Here is a 17,818-nt window from a genome sequence, read left to right as displayed (position 1 = left end):
CATATAATGATTTAGTTTAAGGAATTTATGCGTGAAAGTTTAGTGTGATAGCCTCTACCTTCTATCAACTAAATGTTTTCATACATTAACTTGCTACTGCTCTAAGCAGAATTAAGAAATGGAGATATCAAAGTTAAATTGTAAGTTGATAACTTTCAGCTACCATTCACAATTCCTAACTGCAACGTATGACATTATGTTCTCTTCGTCTTTTTTTAATTTGATCGTTTTTTTTTTCGACAAATATAAGTATGCTTATATAATCTCTTACATATATTTCGTAAAACTTATGTAAGGACGAGAAGGAATGGGAAGGAGGTAACATGTTAAAATAATCAAAAACTATCGATATTAGTGAACAATTTAGATATTTAGGATTTTTTACCTTTACACTTTAATTGAAATGGGAATCCTGAAGGTGGGAAGAGGTTTGTGGAAAATAAGTTCCAGAAACGTATCACTGATGGAGCAGTCACAGTCGTCTTCACGGCAGTAAAGAAAGCTGCGGCTCCTATTCATTGGTTGGAAGAAAACTTGAAACATTATGACTGGCGCATTCTAGACTTGAACATTTTGCATCATTGGCTTTACATAATTCCTATCGTCTACACTACGGGAAAGGTTTTGACAAGTTTCATTGTGAAATGTCGTAGTACTCTCGTGATCTGACATTTTAGTACTGTGTCCATTAAGAATGTCGAATGAATGACTCATTGTCCGTACTTTTATGATTTATCACCTAATGATAATTTTTTGCTCCCATAGATGAAAAATAAATGCGCCGTGAGACCATATATATTGCCTAGAGCAGCCGTTGACACATTCCGAACAGCAGTTTCTGAGATAGCAGCCTTAAAGTGGAAAAGATGCTGTCAAATGTTGAAGTATGCAAAAGTGTATCGATCTTAAGGGGGTCTCTAATCCTTGGAACGCGCTAACTTTCTCCCTATCTAAAAGCATGTCATATTTGGTCATGATTATTTCAGGAACTAATGTACATAGAAGATTGCAATTTTGGATAAGTATTTCAATGGCCAATCTTAAGAAAATGACTGGCCAATTTTATAGATATCTCGTTTCATTTTGCAGTTGATTTTGATCGATTAGAATTGGCAATCATGCAATGAGACTCGTCGCTGCTAGCCCGACCGGACTCAAATGTTTTTTCTCTCGTCTTTCGTCACGTTCATTGTTAACTCAAGAAACGTGTCAAAGCTCTGTGTATATTTATTTACTTCTCAACACTTTTTGTTTCATGTTTCATGCTGTAGAATTCACCCATACCAGCTACAGCTGTAGGTTTTGGTTCCACAAATGCTGTTGCTAAAACAATCGACTGAAAGAAATGTCCTTGTATTTCTTTCATAAAACAACTCAATTGAATTTTGTTTAGTCTTTCTTTACTGTGTGTTATTAGGAGTTTTGAGTTTGAAATACTAACAATTCGTTTTGGAGACATTCTGTTGCTTTCTGCGCTGTCCCCAATCCACCGAAGAATGAGTCATACTCTTGACTTGCGATGTTTTCTTTTTTCTTCATTATTTATTAGTCTAAACGACTGTGCTGGTTATTTTTAAAGTGCGCGGATAAGTTTTGTTACACACGTATTGCTTTCATAAGTCTCCGAGTTTCGAAGTAAAGAAAACAACGTGTGTGACATCGATTTTTGTGCATATTGTTTACGTGAATACTAACTCATATTTGTCAACATGACCAATATGGAAGGTTCGAAGGTGAGAAAACGAAGAACATGTTACTCACGGCTACCGAAAAAACGATCCCGACAGGTATACGTTCTCAAAAAAGTACTGAAAAAATCGACGAGAATCTGAAATTGCACACATAAGCAAAACGAAAGACTGCTTCTTTCAAGTGTTGGATTGGTGCGATTGAAATGTCTTATGACGTGTGTCACTTTCAAAGGCAAGAAAACCAAAATTTAGTTATTCAAACTAATCTGCGGTTGGAGCCACATACTTTTGCCTATCTCTGCCAACAATTGGATTCCACCAAGAAACAAGTTTGAAACCTGCAGTGGCGAAAATATTGTACAGGGAGATCAGTTCTCTCTTCTTAGTAGTGATTATGTTACTACTAACTGAAACATTGAAAAACAGTACAGGTCGGTTAAATACTTTGTGCTACCAAACATTCAAATGCAATAGCAACTGATAACCCTAGATAGAACACCACTAGTTTTCAGTTGTCCACTAGAAAAATATAGTTTGTATAAGCCATATATAAGGATTTCGAACTAAGGACATACCTAATGCTAAATCAACGAGATGACAATTGAACCGTGGTCCAGCGATACGCACACACACATACATTTATATATATATATATATTGCTGGTCTAGTTCTACTATGTGCATCGTAGGGCCACGAGATTTCGGGTTCGATTCCCGGTCGGAAAACCATGAAATTGAACGCATTACGGTAGTGTGACACGAACTGGCTCCTCAAAATTTTAGTGGACGCCTCTCCCCCTTCCTCATATCCTAACTACGCTACTGGGATTCTGCGATGCGAGAAATCCTCAATGGAGTCATCAGCGAAGTTCATTCCTGTCAAGTGGTGGCAATCAGTGGAGAAATGTCAGAAGGATACGGTGGATGAGGAAACGTTTTCTGCTGCAACTCATGGAGAGACTATACTGTCCTTTGAGCGACATATGGACATGCATTTTAGTGGAACATGAAGATATCACGTTCATCATTGCTGGATATTTACAGAGCATTCACGAAGTCCAGCACTAGAACAATCAGCAGTGACAATTTTGCCTTGCTCATAATATAGGTCACCATACTAGCAACAATACCTGCCTGTTTTTGAGATCTGTGTGAAGGCATGGTTTTGAAATCATTCTGGTAATTGACCCTGATTCACTGTCCGGACCGTTTATAATCCTCGTATCAAAAGTGACAATCTGACGCAGGTAATCTTCCCAGTTATCCCGTACACTCGGATAACTGAAATCTTTATTGGTGGTATTAATTTATATGGCATCCGTGAGGCTAAATTTTAAGCGTTAGCGCGGAGATGCCGAATGGCAGTGTCGTTTGCAATGGGACAAACACTTTGCGAGAGTACGCTACCATGGTGTTCCTGAAGAGTTCATCAGAACATGCTCTTGTTCGGTAGCCGTGGACTCATTTTTTAATGTTACTGGCACGAAGTTTTATAAATCAACGGGTATGGTGAATTAATTTACCAGGCCTGGCCCAACGTCACTTTTTTTCGGTTAGATGTGTAGAGTGGCCCATTATGAATTCGTAAAGGAAAATAACTCGGAATTGTGTGTTCTCCATGTCGCACTTTCAAAGGATCCTATTCAACATCACGTGAATTTCTAACTCGTCTCTGTAGCCCGTTTTCTGAACATGTACGGAGTTTTTGACGTCGTACTGCTGACCTTGGTCCATCTATTGGTTTAATTATAAAGGGTGGTTTCCCACCAGACGTAACGTTGGATATTTCAATCGCACTTACCCAATAATCGCAATAAATTTAGTGTTCTAACACAAAATTACATTTCTGTTTATCATTCCACATTGCACTTTTCCTGATGTGGCCTGCACATATATAAGAGCTGGTTTATTATATAGGATTGCTAACTTTTCAAAACTGGAAAGTCAACATTCTTAGTTCAAGACTGAAATAAAACACCTAAAATATACTTACACAACCATGAGGTAGAAAAAGTTCTTTTATTTTTCCCCGTTTTCCTCCCTGAAAGTTATACTTTTCTTTAATATTTGCTGATCCAACAGTTCCCTTCGGTTTGTGCATCCTAAACATTCTATACAAGTAAGCAGGCAGAAACTTTGTTTTCAAAATTAATTAAGCTTCCAGTGAGACCATGTGAAATTCTTTGCATTCATCATTCTCAGATTTCTCATGGTTGAAAAAATCGGCTCGAGCAAAGCATTATCCAATGAAACTGGCAGAAAAAAAAAGTGTAAGCGATTTAGTGTTTCACAAGATTCCGACAGTAATTTATTCGCTAAATGTTGTACAGAAGTGTTTGAACAAATTATTTAGCTTTACGTTCCACGATTAAGCCCTTTAGAAGAAAGAAGACGGATAGTTAATAAAAGTGAATAATCGTGAAAGAATTAGTGGAATGATAATGTGAGAGGAAATGGGAGAACCCAAAGAAAATCGAACCAGGAACCCTGCGCACTAGAGGTGAGTGCTCTACCACTAAACCACCACACCCCGGGAATATTTGTGTGTGTTTATTGTCAAAATTAGATATTTGTTATAAATATCAACTTCCCGGGTCACAAATCGAGTAACGGAATAGGTGGAACATGAGTAAAATAGGAATGGTTGAAAACCCTGACATTGAAATTTAGTCGGAACAAGACAGCTCTTTCAGATGTGACTTGCAAATTTTGTAATTATTTCTGTGTATTTTCTGGATTTACACTAAATGTGAATTATTATACTTATTAATAATAATAATGCATGTAAACTGAATTGGTATAAGCATTTCTCTCTATACCTTTACTTCAGAGATGGATGTGTACGAACATATTTTCGTAAAAGGGAGAACGTTTTGAACACATACACAATAGTGTATGCAGTAGACTACATAAAATTCCAATACCAAGTTTCATGTCTCTGACCTTCCGAGATCCTAAGATACACCAAATTTCAATTCAAGTACCCAGACCTCCTAGTTTGCTCGCACTCCATAAACCTCCAGGCACACCAGATTTCAGTTTCAGCACAAAGTTGCATATCTTTAACCTCTCAGGATCCTGAGATATGAGCATCTTATTACAATAATTGTGATCCTCAAACATTTTTCTTCCCTTCCAGGCCATATATATAAAAATAACGCTTAAATACCTATCGAATTATTTTGAATGACAAATCCAAATAGCAAATTGCATTTTTTAACATTTAGAGATTCTGAGATAACATCTTTGTAATAGTTTCAATTCTCGCCCCTCATTTCCCTTTCCATCTCTTTTCTTATCCTTTTTACCAAAATATCAGAAAATACTGAAACACGTGAAAAAATATGTTAAATATGAAGTCCAAATACCAAATACCACCCTTAAGGGATTGAACATATTATAATAATAATTGTAATTCCTACCCTTTTTTTTCCTTTCAAACTCTTTTCACTATAATATCAAAAAACGCTGAAACACGTTAAATTACAAACATAAATACCAAAATTTCAACCCTCTAACCTTAATCGAAGATACGGTCATTTTATGAAAATACTTTCCACCCCTTTCACACCCTTCCCTGTCGAATTTCCATAAAATACTTTCTTATTGGTATCTACGTCACAAATTCTATGTACTGTCCAAATTGCCACTCAATCTCTCAGGACTTCCAATTTTATGTATTAAGATTGTAATAGACTTTGTAAGGATTATATTATGCATCATGTGACACTAAAAACGTGTTTCAGATCTATTATTTGGGTGAAATATGTTTTCCACAATACTCGATAAAATTCTTACAACACTACTTACCTCACCAACGCAACCTCCTTTTTGGGTCCTTCTCAAAAAAGAAGTTGTGCCGTATTACAACGTCAAGTTTGAAATACTATACTTATTCTAAAAATTCAATTTATTTAGTATTTACTCATAAAATTAGGAGAACCATTTCCAAGAAGATCACTGGGAATGTCACCCAAACTCCGCTGGATAGATTGAAGAAATGAACTCTGGAAATGACAGTAAAGAGGATCACGCGATATTTTATCAATATTGAAACTGGAAGTGATATTAGATTTCCACCCTTCCAGTTTTAGTAGAGAGATTAGATTGGAGAATATATTCCTGTGACGATTAATTGACTACAGAAAACTATTTCTTTCTATCTCTGACCTTTTCTACTCTAAAGCGATCAACGTTAAAACCGGAAGTGGTTGATTTCTGCAATTTTCTGTTTGAATAGAAGGTTCAGGGAGAAGATGGTACCTATTATTAGAATGCTAAATCGAATCTAACAAAATCGCTTTTTACTTTTTCTTATCATTTCTGATTATCTAGATCAATAATGAAACCAGAAGTTGTGGTGGAGTTTTATTACTTCCGGTTTTAGTAAAGAGCTAGGGACGGAGATGAATGTATTCTTGAGACGCTCGGTTGCACGAAACCGCTTGTATCTATTACAGATTTTGCTCTATAGTGATCAACATTAAAATTGGAAATGGTTGATTTCTACCACTTGTAGTTGGTGGATCATCTCCATTAACAAACTCAACCGAGATAATGACTCTAGCTGTCTGCTGCGAAAATTCCCTTTCCTTCAAGTAGTAATTACGGAAGACACTCAAGTAGATCCGTTCCTGAGAAAGTCGCTGTCTTCGATTTCTTCTCTCAATAAACTACCGGTAGTTTTGAGGTGGGAGGAAAATTTATATATATATGCTAATGAACTATACCGACAAACTGTAAGAGGTGATTCCTCACATCAAAATAAGAGAAAAAGTTCATATGGACCTGTGGGGAAAAGTGCATAGTTTCAGAAACTAGGACTGTCCAAAATCGTGAAAAAGTCAAATTGCAATATTGTTTGCAAACACTTCCAGCAGCCCTTGTGTAGCAATAACGGAAGTAGAGGTAGTAACTGTAAAACTTGTGATTTGATTATAGGCAGTGTTCAGTTTTCGTGTCATATGTGAGTCTGTAACCTTATATTTTTTCCACTACAACAGTCACAATACTGAGCAGATACTTCTTAAAAGCCAATCCTTGTCGGAAATTATTTCTCAAATCAGCATTAGGAATTTTGATCCATATGATGCGAAGCCATAAACTGCAGTCATCGCTAGCATTAGGAGAGTCCTTGTTAATACCACAACAGCTATACGCGATAGCACTATTCCCCCCCCCCTTTCTACTTCTTACCCTATTTATCTCTTCTCGTTAAAGTACCCTCACTGATAACAGACGAACTACAGTGTTATGCCTTGAATTACCGACACTGTAGGAAACAGAGATATCTGAAAGGCGTTGCCTAGCAACCAGAATCGTATGGCTAGATTCTCAAAAGAAGGAATGTGTTGATAAATAATAATAATAAATAAAATGAAATCTTTGAGTTTTACGTCCCACGGTTATGCCGGTTAGGCTAAAGGAGACGGTGATGATGAGTGATGAAAGAAATGTTGGAATGAAGAAAGTGGGAGGAAACGGGAGAACCCCGAGAAAACCCACGCACACGGTGTTTGTCCACCACAAAGTTAATAATAATAATAATAATGGAGGTAACTCCACAAGTGTGTGTTCAGCTTGTTTCTCACCAAACATGAATAGCCAAAAATTACACTAGCAAACAAAATTTTACTTTTTTTTCTGTAACGCATGAGAACAGCTAATCTTTATGTTTTCGGGTGTGCTGATAACGAAAACGTTAATGAAAATGCAAGATTAGCTCTCGTTTTGAAATTATGATAATTTTACGTTATTGCCCATATAAGCTTATGCATGTATTTTATCTTGTAATCCCTCGCAGGAAGGTCACTGAAGACGTGACCACTTTGCTTGGTGTTTGTGGTTTTCAGCTGGTGAATCCCTGATTAGTGTCCAGCAGAAATCGGCTAATATTGATGCATTCCACTTTCCCTGGTATCTCATTTCCATGTCCGAAATTTTCTGGTGGAACCGTTTCCCGTGCTCATCGCTTGCAGCACCACAGTTGTCAGGAAAGTAGTCTAAGTGCGAATCTAAGAAACGGAATTTTAAGGACATGTTGCACCCCAGTCAATCGTTGCAGTGCAGAAGATCTGTTACAAGATTATTATAGTTTTCTGCATTCTTATTTCCTAAAATGTTTGTTGATACTTGAACAAAGACATCCCAAACTGACTTTTGATCGCCTGTCAGGATGGTGTTGAAATTCTCATCTTTGTACAGTTTGCGTATCTTGGCACCCGCAAAAATCCCCTCTTTTATTTTCGCCTCGCTAAGATGGAAATTTCTCGAGCAAATAGAGAAATGCTTCCCCAGTTTTGTCCATTGCCTTAACGAAGTTTTTCATTAGGCCCAATTTCACATGAAGAACAGAAAGAATTATGTTCTTACTTCGTGCATAACATTGTAAGGTCCTGGTTCAAGTTATTGACGCTTAGGCCTATCTTTCTTTTTATAATGAAGTGTTTTGGCGCTGCTATCCAATAGTCACAGGAAACAACAGAATTCGGTGTAGCCCAAGTAATACGTCTATGACTTTCAGCTCTTGTGGCAAAACTTCTGCACTGCTATGATTGACTGGGTGCAACGTGTCCTTAAAATTACGTTTCTTGGATTCGCACTTAGACTTATTTCCTGACAACTGTGATGCTGCAAGTGATGAGCACGGGAAACGCTTCCAACCAGCAAATTTTGGGCATGGAAATGAGATACCAGGGAAAGTGGAATGCATCAATGTTAGCCGATTTCTGCTGGACACTAATCAGGGAATCACCAGCTGAAAACTACAAACGCCAAACAAAGCGGTTGAGTCTTCAGTGACCTTCCTGCGAGGGATAACAACAAGGTAAATACATACATAAGCTTATATAGGCAATAACGTAAAATTATCGAACTTCAAAAAGAGAGCTAATCTTGCATTTTCATTAACGTTTTCGTTATCAACACACCCGAAAACATAAGATTAGCTGTTCTCATGCCAGTTACAGAAAAAAAGTAAAATTTTGTTGACTAGTGTAGTAAAATTTTCTGTCCTTCATAGCCTCGTTGTTGCATAAAGACGTAATAGTTAACTCATATGCACCTATCGTGGGTGTGAAGAATAGCGGTTTACTGCTATCCAGTCCTCAACATACGTGTCCAATCCTTCATTTTGTATTTTGACACACATTTTTCAACATACACATTCCTCAAGCGCCAATGAATTTCAGTCGGATGATAGCCTTCTACAGTCTAAACTGAACACAGCATAGTGATCTGTTGTTGACGGATTCGAAATCTCAACCATACTTCCCAGCGATTCCCATATCTAAATGACATATGTACACCAAGTGCGGCTCCTTCCCGTGTATTGTTATACTTAGTTCTCTCTTTCGAACCTGCGCGGATCGCTGTACGCAGTGGAGAGAACAATGGAGTTTGGATGAGTTGTAGTTGATAACGAGAGAGAGAAATAATACTATATGACATAAAACTGTTCCAAATTCTTATTTTACATACTTTTGTAATTCTCGTTCTACACAAATTACTAATCCCAATAAAACACAAATCTTAGCAGTCGGATTGAATTAGTGACGCTGCAAACATTATACTTTATGTGTATTTGATTTACATACCATTGTCAGAATCACTTTGTTATATTCACTTAGACGATCCATCCTCATCATTACACAGTAAAGAAATAAAAGTTTTACAACGCAAAATTATACACAACGTTTCCACCTTAAGAATAACGAGAACACTAATTTATGTAGAAACACGCTAGTCTTGTTGCCTTCTTGCGTTTCCAATGATATCTACTGAAGCGTTTTCTCGCGTTCCTAATCTTTTATATGTATAAAATGGATGTATGTGTGTGTATGTTCCAGCATAACTGGGACTCCTGGAGCAATTTCAGCCAAACTTGGTACTCATATGACTTACAATTTGGTTTAATACTGTGGGGGGTAAGACACCTGTAGCATCCCTGGAGATGGTGGGAAGGATGACGTCAAAATAATAGAAAATGACCACTATTAGTGTCGAATCCATAGTTTTTTTCTGGTCGCTGAGATGAACAATGTTACTCTTGATGATTGAAAGACATCTCTAGCAGTTGGAGTGAGTGACACGTAAAATAATCGAAAACGACCGTTATTATCGTCGAGTCCTTAGTTTTCGAGATCGCTGAGATGAATAGTAACACTACTAATGCCATTGAAGTCAAAGTTCATCCTCATCGACATAAGGACGAGAAGGATGCGGAATGTTACAGTAATCGGGGAATGTTACAGTAACAATCGGGGGGGGGGGAATGTTACAGTAATCGAAAACTATCGATATTACTACACAATTCATAATTTTTAGGATTTTTCACCTTTACACTTTCATTGAAATGCAATCCTGAGGGTGGGAAGGTTTAAATATTTCCCACAATCCTGATTTTCCCTTGCGAAAAACGGGCATTTCAGTTAATGAGTATATCAAAGTTCTAGGGATTACGAAAATATGATATAAACTGAAATATATTTTCCAAAGTTTTATTACAATTAATATTTTGTAAATGATTATGGACGGACATATTTATATTTCAAATTCAGGAAAAAAAAAATTATTCTACTTATCGAATTCTGCAAACTACAACACTTCCATGTATTTAATATCTTTATTTTATTTCATATATTCAATATGTATTTATTAAATCCATTAATAAAATAAAGTCCATACACTATGCCTTCTCGTACATTAAATAAATACTTCTTAGGTACTCAAAAGACACACAAAGTATTACAAACCATAAAAAAATATTCTATTTAATAATATATACAAAATATATTGATGTAAATATTACGTCCAGAAATTCTTAAAAATATATATATACACATTTATTCCGATGGAATTATAGGTCTAAAGTCAGGTAATATTTCTTGGACTTTTTGTCGCCACACATCTTTTCTTCTTTGTTTCTCTCTTTCCAAAAGCATCAAAACTGGTAACTTCTTCCAGGAATTGAAATACAGAGACAATATCGATCTGAAATTTAAGAGAACAGCTTATGTAAATGTAAGCCAACTTGCAATATTATTAGTGTTAGACGAGAAAAAAATGTCTAAAGGTGAAACACATACTAATTGATACATCTCATAGAGCTGAACAAAGTTATGAGTGAGTGAGTGGAAATCATCATGCACAATTTTAGTATCAAGTAAAAACTATTTTTTTTTTTTTTTTTTTTAAATCTAGAACTTGCAATGCGACGACCATGCCACCTTTACCGTGAAACTTATACTCAACTATGCCCTTATCAATGTTTTCATTATGACCCCAGCAAGACGAGCATACACGATGTAGATAATGAGATACAGCCCAAAATGATGATTAACCCCATGCGTTCCACGTGTCATTTTCCTATATGTGTGTTGTAATACAAACTTTTCATTCATTTACAGTTAAAGGAGTGTCTAGACCGTTATATAAGGCATAGTTATTATGCACGCGCGAGGAAAGCATTCACTCTGGTGATTTAAAAAAAAAAAAATAAAAAAAAAATTGTGAAACATTTGGACTGAAAAGAAAAATTTTGATGTTCTGAAGGAATTTTATGCTTCTTCAGGTTGGCAACACTGACCGGAGATCAAGGTTTTTTTTTTTTTCTTTTTCCCAATCTCGAAATACGATCTCGAAGTTGCCAATTGTTTATCGTCAAAATAAACACACGTGTGTTGTAATGCTCCCTTAGGCTTGCCATCTACTAAGACAAAACTATTTTTTTCTTTTCTGTCAGTAAGGTGCTGTCACCTAAGCTGAAATAGTAGAACTAACTCGTGGCTTGCACCCACTAAAAGAAATCATAATCTCCAGGATTAACAGACCCTTAATAAAGGATACGTTTTTATCACATCCCCATGGGTGTCACCGGAACACAATGGGTTAATAAATAAATTTTAATTTAACTCTAAGACTGTCTAAAAGTATGACATGCATCAATCGATAGATCATATCAAACTAAAGTAAACGAAATGCTTAAGAGGTCATTCTCATGCACAGCTTTTGAGAGAAACCAATCTTTATGGCGCCAAAAATGTGTCGTTCGTTGCGAACAACAATAATAGATAGATTTTGTTTCACTGGAGCAGATTGCTTATTTATGTACTGTATATGTAAAAATGTTTTCTCGTAACGGTGGCGCAATACTATTTGTACTATAGATTATGTATAAGTGAGGAAGTTCCAAGCGAGTATCACTTGCCCTGACAAGTAACACTTCGCTCCTTTGAATTCGGAATGGTGGAACAAATTTCTGTAGACACTTTCTGCAATATCGGCGAAAATTAAAAAAAATCCAAATCCGTTGTTAGTTGACATTTCTTAAAGGCAGTATGTGTATTAAAAAAAAAGTCTACGTTTATACAAGACTTTCTTAATTTTTCACATCAATTCGTATACATGATCTCGGACAACTAAAAGTTTATAATTTTACGAACTTCTGCATCACATCTTTTTTTTATCACATCCAATAAAATATTGTAAAGAAATAGACTGAGAGGAGCATCAGTATGAAATTCAGTGAGGGAAGATTCTATTTTTGAGCCAAGTACTTTTTAGAAATGTAAGTTTAGTAATAAGCATTTTATCTTCTTTAACGTATCTGACACAAACTGACAGATCGGAGAGCTGGGCACTTCCTTATACTTCCTAACACCTTGAATATACAACAGAAGATATGGATAAATCTCAATAGCTCGCTGAGTAACACTAATATTTTTAAGCCAACACAGAACAAAACTTCAATGGAACATTTTCTGAACCTCTATGATGTACTCGGCACGGCGCCTGTATTATTTATTGTCTGTGATATTCAAACCTAGGACTACATGGACTTCTCGGACATCCTGTTGAACTAACATTCCTCTATTTCTATTGTTATAGACGCCATTCCACTGGTTAACAGTTAAGTAAATGACCCAACATCCTAACGCATGACCACACAGTTAACTTGAATAGTGCCAGTCGGCTGCAGATACACAGCTATCAAGATAGGTCGGAGCAAAGATGTGACAGAATATTAAAAATCGACATTCTATTTGGGGTGTGCCCACGGGCACACTAAAAATGACATTACGAAATCTGTTAGTATGTCACAGCGGACTCACAAATGTGTCGACAAGGATGGTCTACCACGCAAGTCAACGCAAAACGGCGTCAGAAATCTAACTAAGAACAGCCAACGAGTTGAAAGCCTGGTTAAGGAAAACAGTTTTCGAACTTGAAGGAACTGCTCAGTCTGTGAATGCAAGTTCAAACTAACCACGTTTATGTTTGTATTACAATGACGCAATTCATCAAATGTACTCAAAGTCTAATGAATCCTGTAGTTCGTGGTTCAAACTGGAGGAAGTTCTGTAATGACTGGACAATCAACGGAAAACGTCTTTTAGTAAATATTACACACTCACAATTACTAATTCCTTACTTCAGTTATGATTGTATTACAAGAAACCTTAAATTACCTTTCATGGTGTTTCACAGCTCTCTGTAGTTGTTCCATTGCTTCAATATGTGCACACGATGCATACTTGTACCAAGCCTCAAAGACACGCTCTTGAAGGCGCAAGTCGTAAAGATCATCTGCAACTTGCATCTTACATTTCCAGTCATCTTGAAACTATGAAAAGGAAAGCACTATATATATAAGGAAAACACTATGTATATTTATTTCTTAAAACTATTTTTAGTATGTAAATGTGTCAGATTAAGGCTACTTTTCCCAATTTAGCGAAATCGTTCAGACTATAACATCTAAATTGAAGTAATCATTGATAATTAACCACTCAAGTGGTTGCTTGCTTAATCTGCTCGAAATCTCGAAGTGGGTATTTAAATCTCTACGCTGCCCCTTTCAGTTCATTTCAATTTTGAAAGTACACAAAATCATGCCAGACAATACAAACGTTAAGTGACAACATCGTGACGTTCACACATGTCACCACCGCTTGAGTGATTAAGAAGATCACTGGAATTTTCTATTTCATTACTACATTTTCAGTCTACAACTTAACTGCAAATAATTATTCATTTCATATGCCTCATGAACTGGACCCGGACTTTTAGGAGCTAAAAACTAAAACTGACCAAATAGGCTTTAAAAGAAAGGAATTCAGAACTCCAGTACTCAATGTCGTACAGGAAGTATGAACATCATCCCCCCCCCAAAAAAAAAAAGTTCATTGAATCCTCTCTAATCTTGTCAATCTTCCATATCATGTTCTTTTATAATCAGGACAACCGCAAGGTATATTTCAACAGCAATTTACCTTCTCAATCTCAGACTAACCGAATTCTAGTATACAAGAAAGAATTTAGACCATCAATCTTAGTGTCTAACAAATCCATTGACTCTTTGGCTTAGAGAAAATGTCTGTTTAGTCTTAATGAACCTATCAAATACACTACATTGTATTAAGTTAAACTAATAGACAAATAAAAGAAAAAAAAAATAAGTGAAGCGAAAAGACCACAGAAGAAGACTATGGACATTAGCAACGTAGTACAAATTGAAAAACATGTAACATATCTTTTTCTAAACCGTTTCCCTACTCAGTGGGGCAGACAGTTACCATGAACTGACAGATGACGTACCCATTGTTGTAAGTGCATGGGTAACAGACCTAAACGCAATCGCAAATTTCAACTAGTTGGAATCAACGCATGAGCGAAAGGAAGTGTTTTCGGCAATCAACTAGCTCTGAAGTAGTTTATACCGCAGCAGCAGCAGCAGCAGCAGCAGCAGCAGCAGCAGCAGCAGCAGCAACAACAACAACAACAACAACAACAACAACAACAACAACAACAACAACAACAACAACAACAACAACAACAACAACAACAACAACAACAACAACAACAACAACAACAACAACAACAACAACAACAACAACAACAACAACAACAACAACAACAACAACAACAACAACAACAACAACAACAACAACAACAACAACAACAACAACAACAACAACAACAACAACAACAACAACAACAACAACAACAACAACAACAACAACAACAACAACAACAACAACAACAACAACAACAACAACAACAACAATAATAATAATAATAATAATAATAATAATAATGAAATGATAAAATGAAATCTTTGAGTTTTACGTCCCACGGTTATGCCGGTTAGACCAAAGGAGACGGTGATGATGAGTAATGAATGAAATGGTGGAATGAATAATAATAATAATAAATCAGTAGAAATGTTCATTATATCGTCAGAATGTACTACCGTAGAAATACAATAATATCGATACTCGAATCTAAATATGGTTACCGGTCTTGTCCTATTTTGAAATAATTGAAACAATGCAGTTCTTAAGCTGGAATTAAATCGTCACAACAGTAATAAATCTGCAAACTGCCTGCTCACTAGCGATGTTTATTCATGTCAGACAGCGCAGCTAGTGACACCTATTGGCGTGACTGTTTACTATAAGAAGTTAGCGTGGCCCACTGACATGTTTGTCTATTATAAATAGGTTTACAAACAGCAAGGCATCAGGCTGATTAACGTGAAACTGATTCATGATGTAATATATCCAAATGAATTCGTGAATAGATTTAAAAAGAAACAAGATATACAGTCAGCGACAAAAGTTCTTTCCGTTTGGTAAAATTTATTTTAGGAATAACGGTGGTATGGCTGGTGTTTTGGGAATAAAAGTGCTGGTAACATACAAAAAATTACATTCTTTTTAATTTACTGAAAACTACTCAAATTCTCCTTCCATTCTGAAGTTATTTACGAAACCAATTTCATCAAACGGAAAAAACTTTTGTCGTTGACTGTACAAGAAATGTAAGTTGTTCAAATACCATCATTAAGATAATAAAGTTGTTAAAACAAGTAGTTTTTTTTTTGTACTTAAACAAACAAAAAAAAAATGAAGTTTGTTGAATATTTTATTCTACACTGCGTATATCTGCAAACAAATAAACAGAAATAAATAAAAACAAACAAACAATAGCAAAAAAAGTACACTTACGCTGCTAATGAATAATAGAAAACAAAAGCGGTGCAATCAAACTTAGAGTAGTGCGCCTTGGTAACTACATCCTACTCTCAAACGCTGAAATTAGAAAGCAGGCAAAATACAAAAGTTAATAGAAAGTTTTATGCAACACGTTTTAGAGAACTAGCGATTGTAATTAAGCATACCATAACTAAATACACAAAAGTTTAATACAAATGGAATACCTGGGGGCCACCATTAAAATAAAAAGATTACCTGAATCCAGAGCTTGAAATGTTTCCGTAGTAAATAATTATTATGGAAGTCTACTGCTCTCTTCAGTTTTTCTTCTATAACGATGTGAACATAGCATTTCCACAACGCAAAGTACTTCCGTAACAAATTAAAATATAAATGAGATTCAGCTTTTTCCTCATTTTGTGCTCGTATTTTAACCAATTCTTTCAAAGGATGTATTCCATATCTGAAAAGCAAATATTTATTGTAATGGTTGGTCGCTTTTTTGCACAAATTCAACATTCTCTGTCTCTCCCTATCTCTCGCTTCTTGCAATTCCTTTTCTTGTCTTCGCTTCTCCTTTATTTCTTCAATTCGTTTCCGTTTCTCTTCTTCCTCTAATCGTTCCTTTTCCTCCTTTTCCTTTTGTATTTGTTTCTGCTTCTCAATCTCCTGTTTTAACTTCTTCTCCATGATCAATTGTCTTCTCTTAGCACGCTCAGCTGCTCTTTCTTCCATTCGCTGTACAAACAATGGAGGAGGTGGAACATTATATGTAGTTATCGTCTGTGACAAAGACTCACCAGGCTTCTCTGAACTTTTGGCGTTCGTAGTTGATACCAATTTCTGAACCTGATACCTTAATTCGGGCCCATAAATCGGTAACTTATCCGCTAAAGCTATACATGTTTCTTTGCTGCACAATTCAGCTTCAGTTGCTAATTTTGCCATAGTCAGTTCTTCAATGAGTTTGCTCTGTTCTTTTAGTTTCGCCTTTTGTTTTTCGATTATCTCTTTTTGCATTTGGAACCGATGTTCGTATCTTGAACCTGACAAAGTCTTTCGAACAACTGGCTTCTTGTCTCCAGGATATTTTTCATGTTTTAGGAACATCTCTGCACTATGTGATGTTCTCCGTTGAGCATTGCCTTCATTTTTAAGTGGATTAACTTCTTGATCTTTCATCTTCTCAATCTCCTTCTTATAGCTTCCCAACATCTTCAAGAAAGAGTCAATTTTCTGTTGCTGTACATTAGTCTCTTTTGTTTGTTGCCGTCTTCTTATATTTTCTGCGACTAAATTTCTCCAAGTATTCCAATATCTTCTCAACAACTTTTGTTTGTACAAATTATCTGCTTTTAGGTATTTCTTTTCCAAAATACTTAACTTCATTTTAAGTTCATATTTGATTTTCACACGTTTCTTCCAACAAACGTATTTTCGCCATTTTCTCCATGATAACCACAATAAATTATAGTTATCAGAATTATAACATGTATTTGAAGTTTTATTATTAACTATTGTTTTCCATTTTAAAAAGTACTTCTTAAGTAGTCTCTCCGTAGATTCTTCTGTGTAGTCACTCATATCATCCTCACTAGAAACAGGATTTAATTCATCACTTTCCATTTCAAATGATTCTTGACTAACTTCAGTAGCACTATTATTCAACTGTGTCTTATTTAATATTTCCTGCATAACACGCTGATCGGACTCGTTCAGACTACCACCGTTTTCGTAGTTCTTAACTATATTTCTGTCTGATTCTTCACACACTAGCTTCTCCATATCGTTTTTCCATAACGGATCAGCGTTAAGATTGTCTCTAAGCGCATGCATATTTGTGATATCAAAATCAAATAATTCGTCTTGATACAAATCATCCTTTTCGTAATCATTCTCTTTCGTAAGATACGACAATATAAGATCCTCGGCGTTGCTGCCATGCTTTTTAGATAAAATATTGTCCATATATTTACTTAATTGTAGCGTCATTCTAAACTTATCTACCTCTCTCTCTACCATTTCCAGCTCTTTCTCTTTGGACAATTTACCAATCTCTTCTTCCAATATCAGCCTAAAAGTACAAATAAAAGGGGTGACAATAAAAGCAATAACCTAAAAACCCTGCATC

General features: G+C 35.8%; 1 protein-coding gene across 2 annotated transcripts in view; it reads right to left on the bottom strand.

Moving 5' to 3' along the window:
* Positions 1 to 10,174: 10,174 nt before the first annotated feature.
* LOC145686002 (uncharacterized) overlaps positions 10,175 to 17,818 on the bottom strand; it is a 29,446-nt gene continuing 21,802 nt past the window's right edge. For both annotated transcript variants that reach the window (XM_081758830.1, XM_081758829.1), the window contains exons 4-6: positions 15,943 to 17,761; positions 13,159 to 13,313; positions 10,175 to 10,681 (exon numbers count right to left, since the gene is read on the bottom strand). In XM_081758830.1, coding sequence (XP_081614956.1) covers positions 10,534 to 10,681; positions 13,159 to 13,313; positions 15,943 to 17,761 — 2,122 coding nt within the window. In that variant the 3' untranslated portion in view covers positions 10,175 to 10,533. The remainder of the gene's footprint in view (positions 10,682 to 13,158; positions 13,314 to 15,942; positions 17,762 to 17,818) is intronic.

This window comes from Thermobia domestica, chromosome 5, assembly GCF_964235325.1.
Source record: "Thermobia domestica chromosome 5, izTheDome1.hap1.1, whole genome shotgun sequence".
NCBI classification, from domain to species: Eukaryota; Metazoa; Arthropoda; class Insecta; order Zygentoma; family Lepismatidae; genus Thermobia; species Thermobia domestica.
This window is presented reverse-complemented; position numbering and strand designations above follow the sequence as displayed.